This window comes from Sminthopsis crassicaudata, chromosome 2 (genome assembly GCF_048593235.1).
Source record: "Sminthopsis crassicaudata isolate SCR6 chromosome 2, ASM4859323v1, whole genome shotgun sequence".
In the NCBI taxonomy this organism is placed as follows: Eukaryota; Metazoa; Chordata; class Mammalia; order Dasyuromorphia; family Dasyuridae; genus Sminthopsis; species Sminthopsis crassicaudata.
The window spans coordinates 323,254,317-323,274,647 of record NC_133618.1 but is presented as its reverse complement, the minus strand read 5'-3'; the positions used below and the strand labels follow the sequence as shown (position 1 = coordinate 323,274,647).

The 20,331-nt window shown below is 32.7% G+C and overlaps 1 protein-coding gene across 2 annotated transcripts in view; it reads left to right on the top strand.

The window, feature by feature from the left end:
* ARMH4 (armadillo like helical domain containing 4) overlaps positions 1-19,612 on the top strand; it is a 128,336-nt gene extending 108,724 nt beyond the window's left edge. For both annotated transcript variants that reach the window (XM_074290220.1, XM_074290221.1), the window contains exons 6-8: positions 9,198-9,229; positions 18,915-19,049; positions 19,248-19,612. In XM_074290220.1, coding sequence (XP_074146321.1) covers positions 9,198-9,229; positions 18,915-19,049; positions 19,248-19,316 — 236 coding nt within the window. In that variant the 3' untranslated portion in view covers positions 19,317-19,612. The remainder of the gene's footprint in view (positions 1-9,197; positions 9,230-18,914; positions 19,050-19,247) is intronic.
* Positions 19,613-20,331: the final 719 nt, after the last annotated feature.

The window sequence follows — 20,331 nt, the reverse complement described above, 5'->3', positions numbered from 1 at the left end:
TTAATTTTCTTAGTCGTCCTGAACAGTTGGTATTATTATTCCTACTGAACCACTAAACTTTAAAAATTTTTTTCAATAGTATTTTATTTTTCCAAATATATATATGTAGCTTTCAACATTCACTTAAAATTTAATAATGCTTTTTATTTTCAAAATACATGCAAAGATAGTCTTCAATATAAACCCTTGCAAAACCTTGTGTTCCAAATTTTTCTCCTTCCCTTTCCTCCTCCCTTCTTCCCTAGATTGCAACTAATATAATATAGGTTAAAATTCAACATTCATTTTTTCAAAACTTTGTGTTCTAATTTTTTTCTTCCTCCTTCCCTAATCTGCCCCAACAAGAGACTAAGTAATCTGATAAAGGTTAAATGTGTGCAATCCTTTTAAACATATTTCCATATTTGTCATGTTGTGCAAGAAAAATCAGACCAAAGGGAGAAAAAAACTCAAGAAAGAAAACAAACAAAAAGGTGAAAATACTACAAAGCATTAAACTTTCAAATCCTTGTGTTTCATGTTATATAAAGAGGGAAAAACATTTATATGAATAAAAGCATTTATTAAACATAAGCCAAGAGCTATTATAAGCACTGGGGACCCAAATGGAAAAAGAAGATAGTCTTTTCATATAGGAAGTTAGTTGTAGGACTGAATACTAGAGGTCAGTCCTAAGGATGTAGCTACAAGATTGATGGTGAAGCCCAGGATTCCTTAAGATGTAGTGGAGTGACTGCTCCACAGAGGGTCGATTGCAAGAAGGTCTTTCTGGATACCAGTTGTATCTGGGACCCCCTAGACACCCTTAATGAAATTTAGGAAAATCTGCTAATGGGGGGAAAGTGAAGTAGGGCCTAATAGCACTCACAAACAAAATAATATTCGGGATTGACTATTATTATTTTAATAATAGATTTATAACATGTAAATATATGTATTCAATATACATATATATGTATATATGTGTGTGTGTTAAATCTTTATATGTTTACCCTGTTTGCTAGCTGCTGTCTGTGATTACTGCTATGTCCTTATGTGTCTCATTTATGTAGATGTATGCCTATGTAAAATGTATTGTTAAGAAATGGAGGGAGAGTAGAGGGAAAAGATCTGAATTTAAAGTCATTGGATTGAAGCCTTTCTTTAATACTACCTCTGTGACACAGGCAAGTCACTTAGACTTTTCAAGCCTCAGTTTCCTTGTTTGTAAAATGGGAACAATGCATGTACTGTACTTCACAGGATTGTTAGAATTATATGAGACATTGTATGTAATACTCAAATGAATCTGTGATCTCATTTGACTCATATTCCTTCTAGGGATTTGGATCGTAAACATCCATGCTCTTTCATCTTGGGTTACTCATATTCAGAGTTCACTTAGTAGAATCTACCTACCGTGTTAGAGGATTTCCTTGCTTTCTTTTGAAAAGCATCAGTGAATAGTTTCAGATGTCCATTTGTCTTCCCTCACTCTTGCCATGTGACTGGATTACTTTTTTCTATTATAAAATTCTTTGATAATATCCTTTGCATCTTTTCTTCTTCAAAGGTTCTATTGCTTATATTTTATAGCCTGTTTATCCCCATTAGGCATTTCTCCATTGCTCTTTGGGTGATATTTATCTGTAGTTCCTCATGGTATTCTTCATGTTATTGCCAGGTAGCAATATCAGTAAAATATTGGTATTGAAAAAATAGGTTTTTGCATTCATGGAAAGCATCAATTCATTAAATACAGGTTTCCTCAGTTAACCTGAGACCTGAGAAAGACCTATCGTTAAAAAAAGTTTTAATAATAGCTTTTAATTTTAAAAATATATGTAAAGAGAGTTTTCAACATTCACTCTTGCAAAACCTTGCATTCCAATTTTTTTTTCTCCCTCCCTTCCTCTTGGGGCTCCCATGGATAGCAAATAATCCAATGTATGTTAAACACATGCAGTTCTTCTCTACATATTTCCACAATTAACATGCTGCACAAGAAAAATCAGATGAAAAACAAAAAAAAACTGAGAAAGAAAACAGAAAGCAAGCAAACAACAACAAAAAGGTGAAAATGCTATGTAGGGATCCATATTCAGTCCACATAGTTCTCGTTCTGAATGCAGATACTTTCTCTATTACAAGTCTATGAATTGACCTGAATTACCTCATTGTTGAAAAGAGCAACATCCGTTATAATTGATATTACATAATTTTGTTGTTGCCATGTACAATGTTCTCTTGGTGGAAAGACCTAATCTTAAAAAGGCCAAGTTCTCTAATTACATACAGAGTCATTTCTGGTTGTCCTCATCCATATCATGCCAGTGGACCCAGATGGCTCTGGAGGAGAAAATGAGGCTGGTGACTTTGCACAGCTCACACTCACTTAAATCTAGTACACTTGCAAGTTATGGCATTACTTTCCTGATGTCAGATCCTCTTCAAGAATGAAGGAAAAACAAGATTAAATAATTTAGTTTACGATATCCCAAAGCAATGAAGCCTGCTTTGCTTTTCCTTTTCAACTGAGAGCCCGATATTGTATAGACAATATTTTCTGGAATGAGTTTGTGCCAGATAGTTTTATGTTAATACTTATTTAGATTCATAATGAATTATGGGCAATAGATATTTTTTATTGCTTGGTCTTTCATGACCAATTTTTTTTTGTGTGTTATTACAGAACTTTTTTCCAGGAGGCGCTGTATAGCTTGAAATAATCAACACTATGTTATCTGCAAATAGGAGTATCTGAAAGACCTCACCAGCTACTGGGCTTCTCTGTTTGACCTGGATTCCAGGTCTTCCAGCTTAGTGATAAATACATTTGGTGAACATACATATACCTGTCATATCTTACCTGACATCTCTTTTTAGAGGGAGATTGAACAAGGTTATTCTGTTGTTTCATCTAAAAAGGATTCTTAAATGACTTTGATGGATGGATAAGAGACTTGTAAAAGAAGGAATTTGTCGTTAAATGGAATCCTGGGTAACAGGTATTCCTTGGAGAAGTAAAAACAGAAATTGGGAGAATGGGTTTCATTGTACATTCAGAGATGACAAGAGACTATTTCATGAGATGTTTGGTTTTCACATATTATAGTGCTAATGACAAGTATTTGCCAAAAAAACAAAAACAAAAACAAAAACAAAAACCCCGACCATAAAATAATTACAGCTCATAAGCTATTGTTACTTGCTAAGAATTGAGTAATAGGGAAGTTCTTTGAAGAACTTTATAAAGCCTTATAAATCAACAGTTGGTCTTAGTGACACTTAGCGGTTTCAATTTTTTAAAATGGGAAAAGTTGAAGATGGGAGAAATGGAAAAGCATATTTCAGGAATAAGAAAGGAGAGAGGCCACAAGACCTCAAAATAATACAAAGGTCTTATATTTTTATATTTGGAACATTTTATTTAAAAAAGAAATTGGTAAATGCTAAACATAGAAAACATCAAAAAACATTATAAAGAATGAATGAGATTATGTTTTAAAATACAGGAAAAGATTTATTATTGGTGTGAGTTATTCCTGATTTAGCTGTCTATATACAGTCAGGTTATGAACTTTTTAGAGCAAAGATCAAAATAAAATTTAAAAAACCACAAGAATGAAGAGTGATTGTGAATGAATAATAGTGATAGGCAATTTCATTTAAGATAATACCAACGATGAGATAGCAAATGAAAAAAGCAGTTCTTAGGGGAAAAAACTTATGTCTCTAAACATTTTTGTTAACAAAAAAGAAAAAAAAAGTCAATTAATTGAGACTACAATAAAATACTAAAAAAACAACATTTAGAAAGCTCAATTAAACACCAAAATAGAAATCTTGGAAATAAAATGAGAGATTAATAAAATCTAAGAAATTGAATTAGTAGGTAAAATCACAGACTGTTATCCTTGGTGAAAAAAACCCCAAGAAGTCAATTAAATATATGTCATTAGCTGGTTTGCATAAAAAGAAGAAAGAGGAAATTGAAATTACCAACATCAAAATATTACTAGAAACTATTTTGTCCAAATTTATGCCAATAAAACTGACAACTTAAATAAAACATTATAGAAATGTAATATATCTAGATTAACAGAACAAGCAACAGAGAATTTAAACAATCTGATTTCTGAAAAGAAATTTAACAATTCACAAATGAACTCTAAGAAAATAAACTGCAGACCAGATAGATTTGCAAATGAAATCTATCAAACATTCAAAGACAATTAATTCCAATACCATGCAAAATGCTTGTAAAAATAGTAAAACAAGAGATCCCAATAAATTCCTTCTATGACATAGAGTGATTTTTATATATAATCCAGAGTCAAAACAGAAAAGGAAATAATAAATCAGTATCCTAAAGGAAGATTAGTGAAATTAAAAAAAAATTGTTTATTTTAATACATTTTGCTTTATGAATCATGTTGGGAGAGAAAAAATCAGAACAAAAAGGAAAAGCCATGTGAGAGAAAAAAAAAAAACAGAAAAAGAAGTGAACATAACATGTGTTGATTTATATTAAATCTCCATAGTTCTTTTTCTGGATGTAGATGGCATTTTCTGTCCAAAGTCTATTGTGATTGTTTTGGATCACTGAACCACTCAGAAGAACCAAGTCTTTCATAGTTGATCTTTGCACATTTTTGCTATTATTGTGTACAATGTATTTCTACTTGTTTCACTCAGAATCAGTTCACATAACTCTTTCCAGGCCTTTCTAAAATCAGCATGTTCATTATTTTTATAGAACTATAATATTCCATTACCTTCACATGCCACAGCTTTTCAGCCATTCCCTAATTGAAAAATACTTATTTTTCAATTCATTGCTACTATAGAAAGATCTGCTACAAACATTTTTACACATGTAGGTCTTTTCCCCTCCTTTATGATTTCCCTGCGATACGGATTTAGTAGTGGCACTGCTGGGTCAAAGGCATGCACAGTTTTATAGCCCTTTTGGCATAGTTACAGATTGCTCTCCAAAAGTGCAGAAATTTTAAATAACTTATTAGTAAAGATTTTAAAACAACATATTATGAAGATTATATACTATGACTTGATTGGATTTATACAAGAAATTCAGTGTTTGTTTAACACAGTAAGAAAACTATGAACTTAACCATATTAGTAATATAAATAAAATCATTATTGTACTAATAGTTGCAAGAAACAAAATTTCAGACAAAATATAATACACATTTCTATGAAAACATTAGAAATCATAGGAATAAATGGGTATTTCCTTAAAACATATATTAAAAACTTAGAGCTATCATTTTATGGAACAGAGATCAATAAGAATCCCTTTCAATAAAATCAAGGGTGAAACAAAGGAGATATCCATTCTTAAAACTTCTGCTTGATATAGTACTAGAAACGCAGGCTATAACAATGAGAAAAGAAAAACAATTGAGAAAATAAAGAGGTTAAAAAAACCCCAAAATTATTGCTTTTTGCAGTTATGATCTTGTACTAAAAGTACCCCAAATGAGTCAACTCAAAATTAATTGAAACAATAATTTTAGTAAAAATGCAGGATATAAAATAAATCCATTATTCAAATCATTAATGTTTTTATACACTAATAAACCACAGCAGGAAGAGTTAGGAAAAGAATTTCCAATTAAAATGACTACAGAATATATGGAATATTTGAAAATTCTGTCTATAAAAAAACATACAGAAACCAAATAAATGAAACTATAAACCACTCTTTACAGAAATACATATCTAAATACTAGCAAAAATATTAATGGGTCAATATGATAAGATGACAAAATTACCTAAATTGCTTTACTTAATACCAAAGAATTAATTTATAGAACTAGAAAAAGTAATAATGAAATTCATATGGGAGCAAAAAATAAAGATCAAGAATCTCAAAGGAAATAATAAAATGAAATAGGAATGAAAGGGGCCTAGGAAGACCAGATCTCCAAATATACTACAAAGTAGAATCATCAAAACAATATGGTATTGGATAAGAAACAGAATGATTGATCAGTGGAATAGATTAGGTATATAAGATATAGATTAAATGGCCAGAGTAATTTAGTTTTTTATAATACCCAAGATCCCAATTCTTGGGGCAATAAGAACTCACCATTTGACAAAAATTGCTAGGAAAACTGAAGAGCAGTCTCTCTGAAGCTAGATGTAGCCCAAGTATATCACACAGTATACTAATTTCAAAATGGATATGTTTTAAAAATAAAGAGCAATATCATAAACAAATTAGGGGAACACTGAAAGAATTATTCATCAGATCTGTGGATAAGGGGAAAATTCATGAACACGAGAGGATCATGAGAGGTAAAATGGATAAATTTGACTACATTTAATTAAAAAGGTTTTGCTCAAATAAAACTGATGTAGCCAAAATTAGAAGGAAACTGAGGGAAAAACATTTTTTTAATAGTGAATTTCTCTGAAAAAAGTCTCTTTTAACAAATATATAGGAAATTGAGTTAAACTTATGAAAATGAAAGCCATTGCCCAATTGATAAATAGTTAAAGGATATTGAAAGTTAAAGGATAAGGCAATTTTCAGAAAAAGAAATCAAAACTAACAATAGTCATATAAAAATGACCTAAATCACTAGTAATTAGAAAAATGTAAATTAAAACAAATCTGAGGTACGACCTCAGACCTATCAGATTTGATAAGATGACAGAAAAGAAAAATGACAAATGCTGGAAGAAATGTAGAAAAAAAGGTACACTAATATGTTGTCAGTGAAGTTGGGAACTGCTATAACTATTCTGGTGAACAATTTGGAACTATGCCCAAAGCAGTAATTCTCTAAGTAATTTGGTATTATAAAAAAATATTGATAAGCGAACAGATTAAGTACATATCACACAGAAGCAAATATATCTAGAACCCTAATATTTGTTAAATATAAAGACCTAAACTACCAAGATAACAACTCATCATTGGACAGCAACTTCTGGGAAAATCAGCCAGTAGTGTGGAAGAAATTAGTTTTAGACACCTTGTATTACAATAAACTCCAAATGGAAATTTGGCCCATCTATATAAAAGGTAATATCAAAATGTGTTTATTAGAGGTTCACAAATTAGAGAAACATGGGGAAAATGCCTGCATCAGACTTGTGGATATGAGAAAAATTATTTTTCTTTTGGAAGATAATTTTTTTAAAAATTAATTTATTTTTATTAAAGCTTTTTATTTACAAAACATTGACCCTTGCAAAACTTTCTGTTCCAAATTTTTCTCTCCTTCCCCCACTCCCTCCCCTAGATGGCAAGTAGTCCAATACATGTCAAATATGTTAAAATATGTGTTAAATCCAATATATGTATACATATTTATATAGTTATTTTGCTGCACAAGAAAAATTGGATCTAGGAAAAAAAACCTGAGAAGGAGAACAAAATGCAAGCAAACACCAACAGAAAGCATGCAAATGCTATATTGTGGCCAACACTCAGTTCCCATAGTCTTCTCTCTGGGTGTAGATGGCTCTCTTCATCACGGAACAATTGGAACTGGTTTGAATCATCTCATTGTTGAAGAGAGCCACGTCCATCAGAATTGACCATCATATAGTCTTCTTGTTGCCATGCATATCTTGGTTCTGCTCGTTTCACTTAGCATTAGTTCATGTAAGTCTCTCCAGGCCTCTTTGAAATCATCCTGCAGATCATTTCTTATAGAACAATCATATTTCATAGCATTCATACCTTTTTCAGCCATTCTCCAATCAATGAGCATCCACTCAGTTTCTTGTCACATAGAGGGCTGCCACAAACATTTTTGCACCCGTGGGTCCCTTTTCTTTCTTTAAGACCTCTTTGGAATATAATCCCAGTAGAAATACTGCTGGATCAAAGAGTAGACACAATTTGATAACTTTTTGAACATAGTTCCAAATCACCATTTGACAAAAACTGCTAAGAAAACTGAAGAAAAATAGAATTGTGAGATAGTTCTCAAGAGAAGAAACTAAGGCAATTTCTGGCCATATGAAAAAAATATCCAAATTATAAATAATTAGAAAAATAGAAATTAAAAAAATTGTGAGTTTGTATCTCATTACTATCAGATTGGCAAAGATGACAAAAAAGTGATAAATGATGGAGAGAATGTGGGAAAACAGGAACATTGATGGACTATTCATTGCTGGTCTTATGAATGGATATAATCACTCTGGCAAACAATTTGGAAGCATACACAAAATTATGCCCACTTACCCCTATGGATATATATATATATATGTTCATTGATGAGAGCGTGTGGCCCATATTTATATGTAGATTGTTATATTTGGATTGTTCCTTTCAGCTTCCAATGAATAAATGTTATGATTAATCTTTTTTGTTACTATTTAGTAAATATTTCATTTTAAAACAAGGAATATATTGTAGATCTGCTATTTTTAACTTTACTATTTCTCCCTATTCTTTTAAGAAAATGAATAATTTTACTTTTTATTAAAATTTTTTCTTAGGGATGAAAAGGAGATATTTCTTTAGGAATTTTATCAGTTGCTGAAAGATAATGAGGGTACAAACCAAAACATATTACTTTCTAAAATTAAAGAGAAGATTACTGTAGTTGCTTTCATTTTTATAATTTTATGGATCCATAAGATAAAGTAACATCTAAGTAGATTATAAATAATTTTAAAGAAACAATAATAATAACAATAACAATTTTGGGAGGGTCAAATCTCTTTGAATTCCATGAATAGAAAAGCACTGGGTCCCTGAAATAATGATCTTTCTTACCTTACTCCATACATACTTTGTCATATGGACCTAAATGTAGAGTTGCTCCCACTGAGATAATTTTTATCTTGCATTGCTCATTTCACCCTTGACATGAAGATGAAGATTAGAAATAATTTGACACAATAAGTACAAGCTGAAAAAGTAAATGACTTTTCTAGAGTTTCTGCCTCTCCCCAACAATGAGGTTGCCTTCTGAGGATGCCTATCTTCTGAAATATACAATAATAAAAACCACTCAGAGAATAAAACAAGATTTAATTTTTTTATCTGGTATTGACAAAGTATTTTTACCACGTTTCCGCATCTCTTAATAAATAAGAAAATAAAATCAGACATTCTCATCATGTTAATGTTATTAATTCTTTCCCATGTTTTGTGCTATTGAATTAACAACATGAAAACTTAAGTGTAACAATGACTATTCAAATTTTATTTTTTTTTCCAGTGAGAAGTTGGATGGAAAAACTAAAAGACAAGGTAGGAAACATTTTCTTTTTTTGGATATATCATAGTCTGTGAAATTTTAAAATAAAAGTCCTCCAGAATAATGTGACTTTAATTTATTACTTTGGTTTGACCCTCTAGTATCACAGGTTAAGAGTTAAGAGGGAATTTTTTTTTCAATTTTCCATTACCAAACACTTGGGATGCTTCAAAATTTAGTTCATGCATCATATGTACATGAACTTGTGATCTCTTTAATCAGGAGTTCTCCTTTACAAAATTATCTTGTATTCATGCATTCATTTTATAAACTCAAAGATGAATGAAATTGATATTGAGAAGCTCAAATAAGATAATGGATGCAAAGCACTTTGGAAATAGTAAGGCATTATGTAAAAGCTAGTTATTGTTATTATTATTAGTTGACAACCCGTAGGTATCTTTATTCCTAATATCTTCTATTTCTGAGTTCAAACTGTGTTTACACAGCAGTATAAGGATGTGCTAGTAAATTTGTTAATAGGCTCTTTAAAAAAGTGTGCACACATACTTTAAAATTTAATCTGCCTTATTTATACTTTCTTACATCTAGATAATTATCAAAATGATAAGTTAAGCCTTGATTTCGAGTAATTGCCTGACTGGAAATTTAAAATGGGTTCTCTGGAGTTAAATGCCCCTGTATACAGTTGATTCTCACACAAAACCCTACTTGAAATAGCTGAGCTACAAAAAAATATTTTCCTTCCTTGAATTATGTCCAACACTCAAGCTAACATGCTCAGAGATAAAGCATATTCCTTCCAGGTTTAAGGTTTTTATTCCTTCTGATTTATTCCCTTTTCCCTTAAGTTTGTAATTTTTAATTATTTTCCAATTTCAAACCATAATTACTGGAATTTATCAGGTCTTGAATTCATTGCTGTAGCTTGTGTCAGATTTCATTAATTTTCTGTAGTCCAGATTTAAATGGGAGTTTTAGACACAAGAAAAATCATTTTTTCCCTATAATAGTAAAGGATTTACCTCAGATTCTTATAACTCATCAGACAATTTGGATGTTAGAAAATTTCATGCTGTAGGGTTAAGTATTTTCATAGTAGAATGACCTTTTCAAAAATGCACATGTGTATATATACAGATTTTCTCCTTGCCTCTATTCTTCTCAACCTAGACATACAGATTTAGTAAATTATCTTTATTGTAAATATATGCTGTTGGAATAGAATATATTTTCTCTTAAATATTAAAAGTAGTACTGAACTATTTTAATTGTGTATTTTGAGATCCATAAAACATATGACATTAGTAGATAGAATATGGTAAAGGAGAAATGCAAAAGGTAAGAACATGAAAATATTTTATCTGCGTTATGTCTTAAATGTGAAGCTGTTTACTATAGGGAATAGGTTAACCTTGGTGCTATGAAGAATTGGAAAAGCTTAGAATAAACCACTGTCCTGTGAGAACATTGGAATTTCAGGACTGAGCTTGGCATTGTCCATAGAGAGCAAATAATTTAAGAATTTTATTTAAAGAATACATCTGACTCTGAAGGATTAGGTAGATCAGATTGCTATTAGGGACGAATCTAAGGAGATGGAAATCATAAATTCACAAAAAGATCTTCAAAAAGACCAAAAGGCTAATTACTAGGGAAATAATTTTGATCTTTATCTCTTTCTCATTCTTGCCTTTACTGTAATTATAAAGTTTATTGAAGCTAGTTGCTCCATTCCAGTCCTAAGTTTCAATACAAGTTCTAACACAATTGGCTCCTTCACTCTCCTGGGTCTTATCACTACCAACTGTCCAGACCGACCTACTCTGAATCTTTCCATTTGTATGTCTCAAGGGTATCAATCTCAGTTGTAACAGATGGTTTGGGTTGCTTTTCAAAAATGAAAATAAATGGGAACTAAGGAAGCAAGAACCAAAACTATACATTTATCTATGTAGCAAGACAAAGAAGATTCAGAAATTGAAAAATTTATCATCATCATTATCATCATCAATAATCATAATCATCTAACTTCTTAAAGAGTTCAATGGAGTTAGGCTTAGAAGAAGTATACTTAGAATTTTTTCTTTTCAAATAAAATTTTTTGCTTTTCCTTTTCAATTCAAATGATATAGAACATGTAAAATGCTTTGTAAATCATAAAGCATTACATAAATGCTTAGATTGTTCTTGTAACTTTCTTATAAGTAACTTTCCTTCCTGCATAAGTTAAAATCAATCATATACTGTGTAGCTCCAAAAGGACAGAATTGCAAAGTATGATTTATAACATTAACAGAATCAGTTAAATGAAAGCAAAAAAAAAACAAACAACAACACAGACAATACTAAAAATAATTTTTGCTTAGGAAAAATAAGTTAATTAATAGGATACTAGACCTGGAATCAGGAGGATCTGCACTCAAATCTGGTCTAAGATGTTTACTAGCTACATGACTCATTTAACTTTCAGTGTTTCAGTTTCTTTATCTGTAAAATGAGGATAGCACTCACCTCCAAAGATTGCTGTATGAATAAAATGAAAATAATACTGTTAATATTATTTTATTACATTATGTAAATTTTAAGTTTACTTGTGATTTCTAAAACCCACGAGAAGTGTTATCAGATATGCTTTTAAAAGATAACTCCCCCTGAAAAAAAATGATACTCAATATTTACATACTACCCCATGCTAATGAAGCAGACATTTTCTTCCCCCTTTCTCCATTATTTTATTCAAAAATGACATAAAGGATTAACTTCTGTGAGGTTCTGTTGAAAGCTTTGGAAACAGAAATAATTTAAACATATAAAGTAATTTTATATTATATAAGAGCAACATATTCTGGAATATTCATTTTCTTGATCAGCATTTTTTTCATTTTCAGACTCTTGGAAATATGTCCAGGAGGGAAAAATTTTTACTTTCAGCATGTAGATTTGTAAAATCTTGAATGTTAGTTCTAAGGCACAGATTATTTAACAATGCATATTTATTTCAATGTCAGACTCTCATTAATATATTATATTCATAACTTTTTAATCCACTGCTATCTTTCTCCTCATTTACAGAAAAAAAAAAAACTCTTACCAAAAAACAAATCAAATCAAACTCAAAGAAAAAAAATCTTAACTAATCTAAGAAAACCTCTTACGTTCAGAGTTTATACAAGCCTTTTATGACCTTTTGGAAACTCACAGAAAATATTTATTAAGAGGAGGATACTTTCATTCTCTAATGAAAGACAAAATTCTTGTCCTCAATACTAATTCAAGAAAATGGAATAAAAATATGCATAAGAGAAACACATTGCAGATTTAGCATATATTGCCCTTTCCTAACATTTTGGTTTGCAGCAGGGAACTGCAAATATGGGAAAGGATTATGGCTAGCATATTTTGACATTTCTATATTAAGTTATTTTTCTTTCTCATTCTATTTTCAGAAATACCCTAGTGATTAATTAGAAATTATAGGAAGAGTCAGTAAAAAAGACAAGCTTTGTATTGTCTAATGATAGCTTTCACCAAATTAGTTCCCTTTATCAAATGCCCTCTTTTTCATTTCATTGTGTATGTTTGTCTGTGTGCACACACATATAAAGAAGTTTGGGTGGGGAAAAATTTAGGGTAGTGTGGGAATATCTGTAGGTATGTTCTCTTTCTGTCTCTCTGTCTCTGTGTCTCTGTTTCTCTGTCTCTCTGTCTCTCTCTGTCTCTCTTTGTCTCTGTCTCTGTCTCTCTGTCTCTCTCTCTGTCTCTCTGTTTCTCTCTCTCTCTCTCTCTCTCTCTCTCTCTCTCTCTCTCTCTCTCTCACACACACACACACACACACACACACACACACACACACACACACACACACGAGTCCTGCTATGGTATCTTGATTCAGTCACACTTGAGAAAATAAGGAAGGGTCCCTAAAGTGTTTTTGCAGTATAATTTCAGGAAATACAGGGACAGTCAGTGGTAGTGATCCAGTTAAACACTACCAATGAACACATTCAGCTGGCTTTCTTACTCTGCCTTTTTGCCTGTTTTGCAACATAATGACTTTTTGGGAAATACTAGCCTGGAATCAGGTTAGGTTTGCCCTGATATACAGAATAGACAACCTTAATGGATAGAGAAGATAACATCTTTGTCAATCAATAAGCATTTATTAACCACCTGTGACATGCTGACCACTGTGCTAAGCACTTTTAGGATTATTAGTAGTAATTGTTGCCTTTTCTTGACTTGCCTTCCTTTATTATGGTAATAATCCCCAAATTGGGTATTTGGAAGTAATTTGAGTCTAATTGGGATTAGGTATATTGAACTACCATGTCTAATTACAGAGACAACTTGAGCCTGGAGAAGTTGTTACTTTAATGTCATGTGATATAGTGGATCTAATGCTTTTAGGTTACCCAAGAAGGGAAGAAAGGGTTAATATTCAATCATTCACTCAATTAACACTTACTAACTGCCTACTATATGCCAGGCACTGAACATACAAACATACATATACACACACAACAAACACAGTGGAAAAAGCCTGACATAGAGGAACAAGAACTGGATTTGAACTTAGAAGATCTGGGTTCAAATATGGAATGTAATTTACTATATTAATGATTTTGTGCAAATGACTTTAATCTTCTGAATCAAAGTTTTCTCATTTCTATTTTTTTCCCCTGAGGCAATTGGGGTTAAGTGACTTGCCCAGGGTCACACAAATAGGAAGTATCATGTGTCTGAGACCAGATTTGAACTCAGGTCCTCCTGATTTCAGGGCTGGTGCTCTATCCACTGCATCACATAGCTACCCCCAGTTTTCTCATTTCTAAAATGAGAAAGTTGAACTAAATAAATATCCCTTGAATGTCCTTTCCGATTCTAAGTCTATGATGATGACTTTTTTAAATAAAGTTTTTTTCAAAACACATGTGTAGTGTTCAACATTCACCCCTGCAAAACCCTGTTTTCCAATTTTTTTCTCTTCCTTCCCCTTCACTCCCTCTCCCAAACATCAAGCAAACAGCAAGTTTGATATATATTTATGCCAAATGTATGCAATTCTTGTGTACACATTTTCACAATTATATGCTGTACAAGAAAAATCAGATCAAAAAGGAAAGAAATGAGAAAGGAAACAAAAAACAAACAACAACAAAAATTTTAATGAAAATCCTATGTTGTGATCCACACTCACTCCCCACAGTTCTCTCTCTGAGTGCAGATGGCTCTCTCCATTACCAGTCCATTGGGAACTGGCCTGAATCACCTTGTTGTTGAAAAGAGCTACTTCCATATGATGCTTTTTAAAGTGCTTTTTTTCTTGAGAGGATTCTGGGAAGATGGTGGAGTAAGTAAATTTCAAACTCTTCAGATTTTCCCTACAAATAGAAAAATGTGCTCCACAGAGCAAATGTAGATTGATGAAAAATCAAGAAGTTTTGGAACAGAACAGGGGGCTTCTTGGTACAATCCAAGAAAATCCAAAGAAAGACCAAAGGCCTCTGATAACCAGTATGAAGTACAAACACCTCCAACTAGCTCCACAGAAAGACTAAGTGGGGACTGCTAGAGTGAGTTGAGTTTGGCTGGAGCCTCAGCAGGAACCACTGAAACTTTCTTCGCCCAGACTGCATGCAAAGTTGGGGTCTGAGTTAGGGAAGACTGAGTGAATCTTGGCTGATTAGGAAAGTCAGGCCAGCTGTGCTATAGAGACACACCCTGGGTGAGAAGGAAGTAGCACACTCATATGTGTAGAAGCAGTGAGGTAGGGACACTGCTGGCTACCAGCACTTCCAGGAGGGGGGAGCGTTTGGTCTGGGGTTCCAGGTCAGAGAAGCTAGCTGAAGTGAAGCTAGAGGTATCATTGATGAGGTTTGAATCCCCTCAATTCTTGGTGGTGATGAGGTTAGTGGCAAGAGAGTTATTATGTTAAAATGCCCTTTATTCAGCCACAGGTTTAAAAGTGAAAGAATTCACTTATTCCCAAATTATTAATTGCAAAATGAAAGTTTATTGTTGGATAGAAAGGTGTATATTGGCAGAGTTCTATTGGGAAATGGAATTTGGCACTGAGAGAATGCTGAGAGGGCAGGGTCCTAGCAAATTGCTTGGGCCATCTGCAAGATGCTGAGCTGAAGGAAGCTTTTATATTGCATACTGGTGGGGGCTGGGACAGCCTGAGCTGATCAGACCAGGATTTCTCAATTGAATGAAAATTTAGAATTTCTTTTTTTTAAAATAATAGTTTTTATTTACCAGATATATGCATGGGTAATTTTACCACGTTGACAATTGCCAAACCTTTTGTTTTAATTTTTCCCTCCCCCCCCCCAGATGGCAGGTTGACCAATACATATTAAATATGTTAAAGTATAAATTAAATACAATATATGTATACAAGTCCAAACAGTTGTTTGCTGTACAAAAAGAATCGGACTTTGAAATAGTGTACAATTAGCCTGTGAAGGAAATCCAAAATGCAGGCAGACAAAAATAGAGGGATTGGGAATTCTATGTAATGGTTCATAGTCATCTCCCAGAGTTCTTTCACTGGATGTAGCTGGTTCAGTTTATTACTCCTCTTTTGGAACTGATTTTATTCATCTCATTGTTGAAGAGATCACGTCCGTCAGAATTAATCATCATTAAGTATTGTTGTTGAAGTATACAATGATCTCCTGGTCTTGCTCATTTCACTCAGCATCAGTTCATGTAAGTCTCTCCAGGCCTTTCTGAAATCATCCTGCTGGTCATTTCTTACAGAACATAGTATTCCATAACATTCATATACCACAATTTATTCAGCCATTCTCCAATTGATGGACAACTACTCAGTTTCCAGTTTCTGGCTACTACAAAGAGGGCTGCCACAAACATTCTTGCACACACAGGTCCCTTTCCCTTCTTTAAGATCTCTTTGGGATATAAGCCCAGTAGTAATACTGCTGGATCAAAGGGTATGCACAGTTTGATAACTTTTTGAGCATAGTTCCAAATTGCTCTCCAGAATGGCTGGATGTAGAGTTTAGAATTTCTATGGGAGTTTATTTGTCCCTGAATAATCTTACTTCTCTCATCCTGGAAGGATGGGCCCTGTTTCTAGACTCCTTAGAGCCTGGGAGATCCTGATCTCTGAGATCAGAAAAGGGGACATACTCTCAGAGTGATAATCTTAAAGGGAACACAGCTTTAGTAAAGGGAACAGTTTCCCTCCTGCTTCACCATCTCCCCACCCCATGATTAGAGATGCTTATGCTAACACTTTTCATTTAAAAAATAATTAACAAAGAAGAAAAAACCCAACCATAGAAACTTACTATGGGAACAAGAAAGACCAGGGTTCATCTTCAGAGGAAGACTGTGATATAAAAAAAGCTTCTTCTATCTCAAAGAGATACATGGCTCAAACATTACATGACTCCCTGTCCAGAGAGAATTTGTAGAAGAACTCAAAAAAGAATTTAAAAATCAAATGAGAAACAGTGAGGAAAAATTAAAAACTAAAAACCATCTAAGAAAAACAAGATTATGAAAAAAAAAAGAGTTAACTAACTAGAAAAGTAGAATCTTAAAAATGAAAATAACTCTTTGAAAATTATAATTGGGCAAGGGAAAACCAGTGAAGATATGAGACAAAGAAATAACAAAACAAAATATAAAGAATGAAAAAAATAGAACAAAATGTAAAACATCTTATAAGAAAAACAACAGATCTGGAAAACAGATCCAAAAGAGAAAATATAAGAATGATTGGACTGCCTGAAAGCTGTGACCCCCTCCCCCAAAAAACCTGATACAATAAATAATCCAAAAAATTGTTCTGGAGTGTTAAAATAGGATGAGAAAGTAGAAAAACAAAAAACCCCTACAGATCACCACCTCAAAGAGATCCTTTGTGGAAAACATATAGGAATATTATTGCCAAATTTCAAAATCTCCAGATCATATAGAAAAATTTGCAAGAAACAAGAAACAAAACTATTTAAATACTCTGGAGCTACAAATAGAATTGTACAGGATTTATCACCAGCCTTAATAAAAGACTGAAGCCCTTAGAATCAGATATAGTGGCAATCAAAAGAACTAGGCCTGTGACCAAAAATGTCATGTCCAGCAAAATTATCCACAATATTGAATGAAAAAAGGACATTCAACAAATTGCAGATTTGCAGGATTTTCAACCAAACCCAAACTCAATAGAAAATTTAACATAAAAGAGCCAATATCAAAGATTAATTTCAAGGAACTTAACATGGACAAATTGTATATGATTTTTACATGGAAATGTATGTCATGTGTTTAAGATTAACACCAGCAATTGGGTAGCTTAAAAGAAAGATTTGGACATAGTTAAAGTAAAAATAGTAATTATGTTATACAAATAAGGTGCAGAGGAAGAATAGACACAGAGGTGTTAGAGGGGGGAGGAGGGCTTGTAGTTCTGAAAACCTACTCACCCAGTAATGGGTTAAATAGGCAATACTACGTACATACAATGAAAGGTATAGAACTGTCCAAAATCTAAAAAGAAATAAGGGGGGAGGGATGGGCAGTTAGGAAAGGGGAAGAAGACAAGGGGGGAATCTATAGGGGAGGGATGGTTAAGCAATAGCAAGGCAAGTTAAGAGTAGAATTAAAGCAGAGTCAGCAGGATTAAGAAATATGTGTGTGGGAGCAGTGTGTGTATATGTTTATGTATTTATTTATATATGCATATATAAACATATCGTTGCTTAACTATAGTCTGTTTGGGGGAGATAGGGAGGAGGAAAGGGGGAAAAATATGCTCAAAAGGCAAAAAAGAACAACCTGCAAGGAAGTAAAAAAAAAAAGATGCACATTCATGAAAATAATTTCTTCTGCTATTATATATCTTTTCTTCAACTGATAATTTATTATATATTTTGAATCCTTCCCCAAAATAAAGTTTTTTAAAAAGGAACAGGTTTTTTGTGCAGATTCATTTCTCCCTTCTTCACAATAAGGAATTTCCCTAGAATTAACTTCTGGACAACTACTTTGTTTCACCCATGAGCCTATATACTAGGCAACTAATTTCATTGGTACCCCCTTTCCCATCTCTGCAAAAAGATTTCATTCCTTTCTACAACTCATTTTTTCTCCTTTTGCTGGAAATTATCTTTCCTGTGGTTTTCAGAGCCTTTTTCTCTTTTATTCATTTGTAAGTCCCTTCCCTTTTCTTTCTTCCCTCTTCTTTCTTCCCTTTGTGTTAAATAAATTAATCTTGCTGACTGAGATTTAAAAACATGAACACCGAAGTCTAGGTCCTTTTATGTGCTAGAGAGTACTCCATGCAAATCACAGTTTGATTCCAGCAGAAATTCTAAATTTCTATCCTTTAAATAGTAGTAATATTTTTAGAAACCCTCTTCATCCATCTTTAACAAAAATTATATTTGTCATACCAAACTAATGTCGACAAATGTGTTTATCCAAGTAGTTGGAGGTGTCACTCAATTTGAATGATTTATTTCAGTATATTCTTCCAAATTCTTGAAGGATCCCAAAATAGTGAAGCCTCTTTACAACTCATACACCTTGCTCCCTGACTTTGTACCACATGCACAATTTTCCATAATATGGCAAATAGGAGAATTAAAAAATCTATAAAAATGCTATAACCTAGAAGTAGTAAGAAACCAGAGTGGTAGTCTGTTTAGCATTCTAATGCTTGTTTCCTTTTTTATGCAGGCAGGATACATGTCAGGAATGTTGGTGCCGGTGGGGGTTGGGATAGCAGGAGCCCTATTCATCCTGGGAGCACTTTATAGTATCAAGATTATGAATCGCCGAAGGCGAAATGGATTCAAAAGGCATAAAAGAAAGGTATGGAAATAATAAATATACTCAGTTTCTACACTTTCTTTGGAGGTCCAGTACACTCCATAAAGGAAATGGTTCCTAATGAAGCAAGTGTACTATTGATGTTGTTGCTACTTGTTTGTTTTACTTTGAAATTGGTTCTAGAATCTTTCCCTTTTGGTATAAAGGATTGAATAATTTTTTTCTTTTTTCTTTCTTCAGCAGAGAGAATTTAACAGTATGCAAGATCGAGTGATGCTCCTGGCTGACAGTTCTGAAGATGAATTTTGAATTCGGCCATGGTTCCATTGTGATATCTAATGATATTATTATTTCATTTTTACTTTGGGGCAAAGAAAGACATCCTGCTGCATTACTACTATCAGGCCCTCTAATCCTCTGTCCACTGGATAGTGATTTTTCTTTTCAGTGAGCAGAAAAGGGCATGCTGTGTCCTAAATGTAATATGTGATGATGATGTTTGTTTTTATGCAGTTGTGAATTTCCACTTCCATACACTGTATCTCATAAATATGCAGTGTGTCTGTTATACAATAGGAATGGATGAGATAAAATTTTGTTTTTTTATCAGTGTCTTTTTCTTGTTTTAGATTAACTGCACAAATCTTAACTGTTATTGTAACCAAGGCGTACTGAATTTTGGAATAGAAGTCTTAATAAGCAATCACTTATGATGATCTCTACCCATCTTCTTACCTTGGAGCAATCAAATGCCATTAAATGTAGCTATAATTTGGAATGAATCAAATCTTTTTCATTGAGGAGATTTGTCAGTACAGCATGATTACATATGGAATTATGGATATGTTGTATTATGTGCCTCAGGCTTCCTGTTCTGTTCTTTCATGCTCCTTTTAGTTCTTTTTCTTGGCAAGTAGAATCATGGAGAAACAATAATAGAGCAAATTGATTTGATGTCTAAATGTGCTGAATGCATTCTTTAGTAGCACATTATATTTTAACAAACATATTGACAGATTTTTAGATGATCTTTATGAAAAGCCACCAATTTTTTTGAGTTATCACTTGTTTTTGTCAGATAGACAAGAGAAAAAAAGAGAGCGTGATCTCTGCCCCAGAGTTTTGATCTACTATATGCTTATATATAGGGTGAAAATTGAACTAAATTGCTGAGAATTTTACTTTTTTAATTATGTACCTCTTTATTGTCAAAGAAGTAAGTTTTTATGGTTATAGATGTCAAGTGGGGCTTCATTTAAAAAAAGACAATCATAGTTGGTTCTATGACCACATCCATAACATGTCTCTCTTGCAATTTCACTTG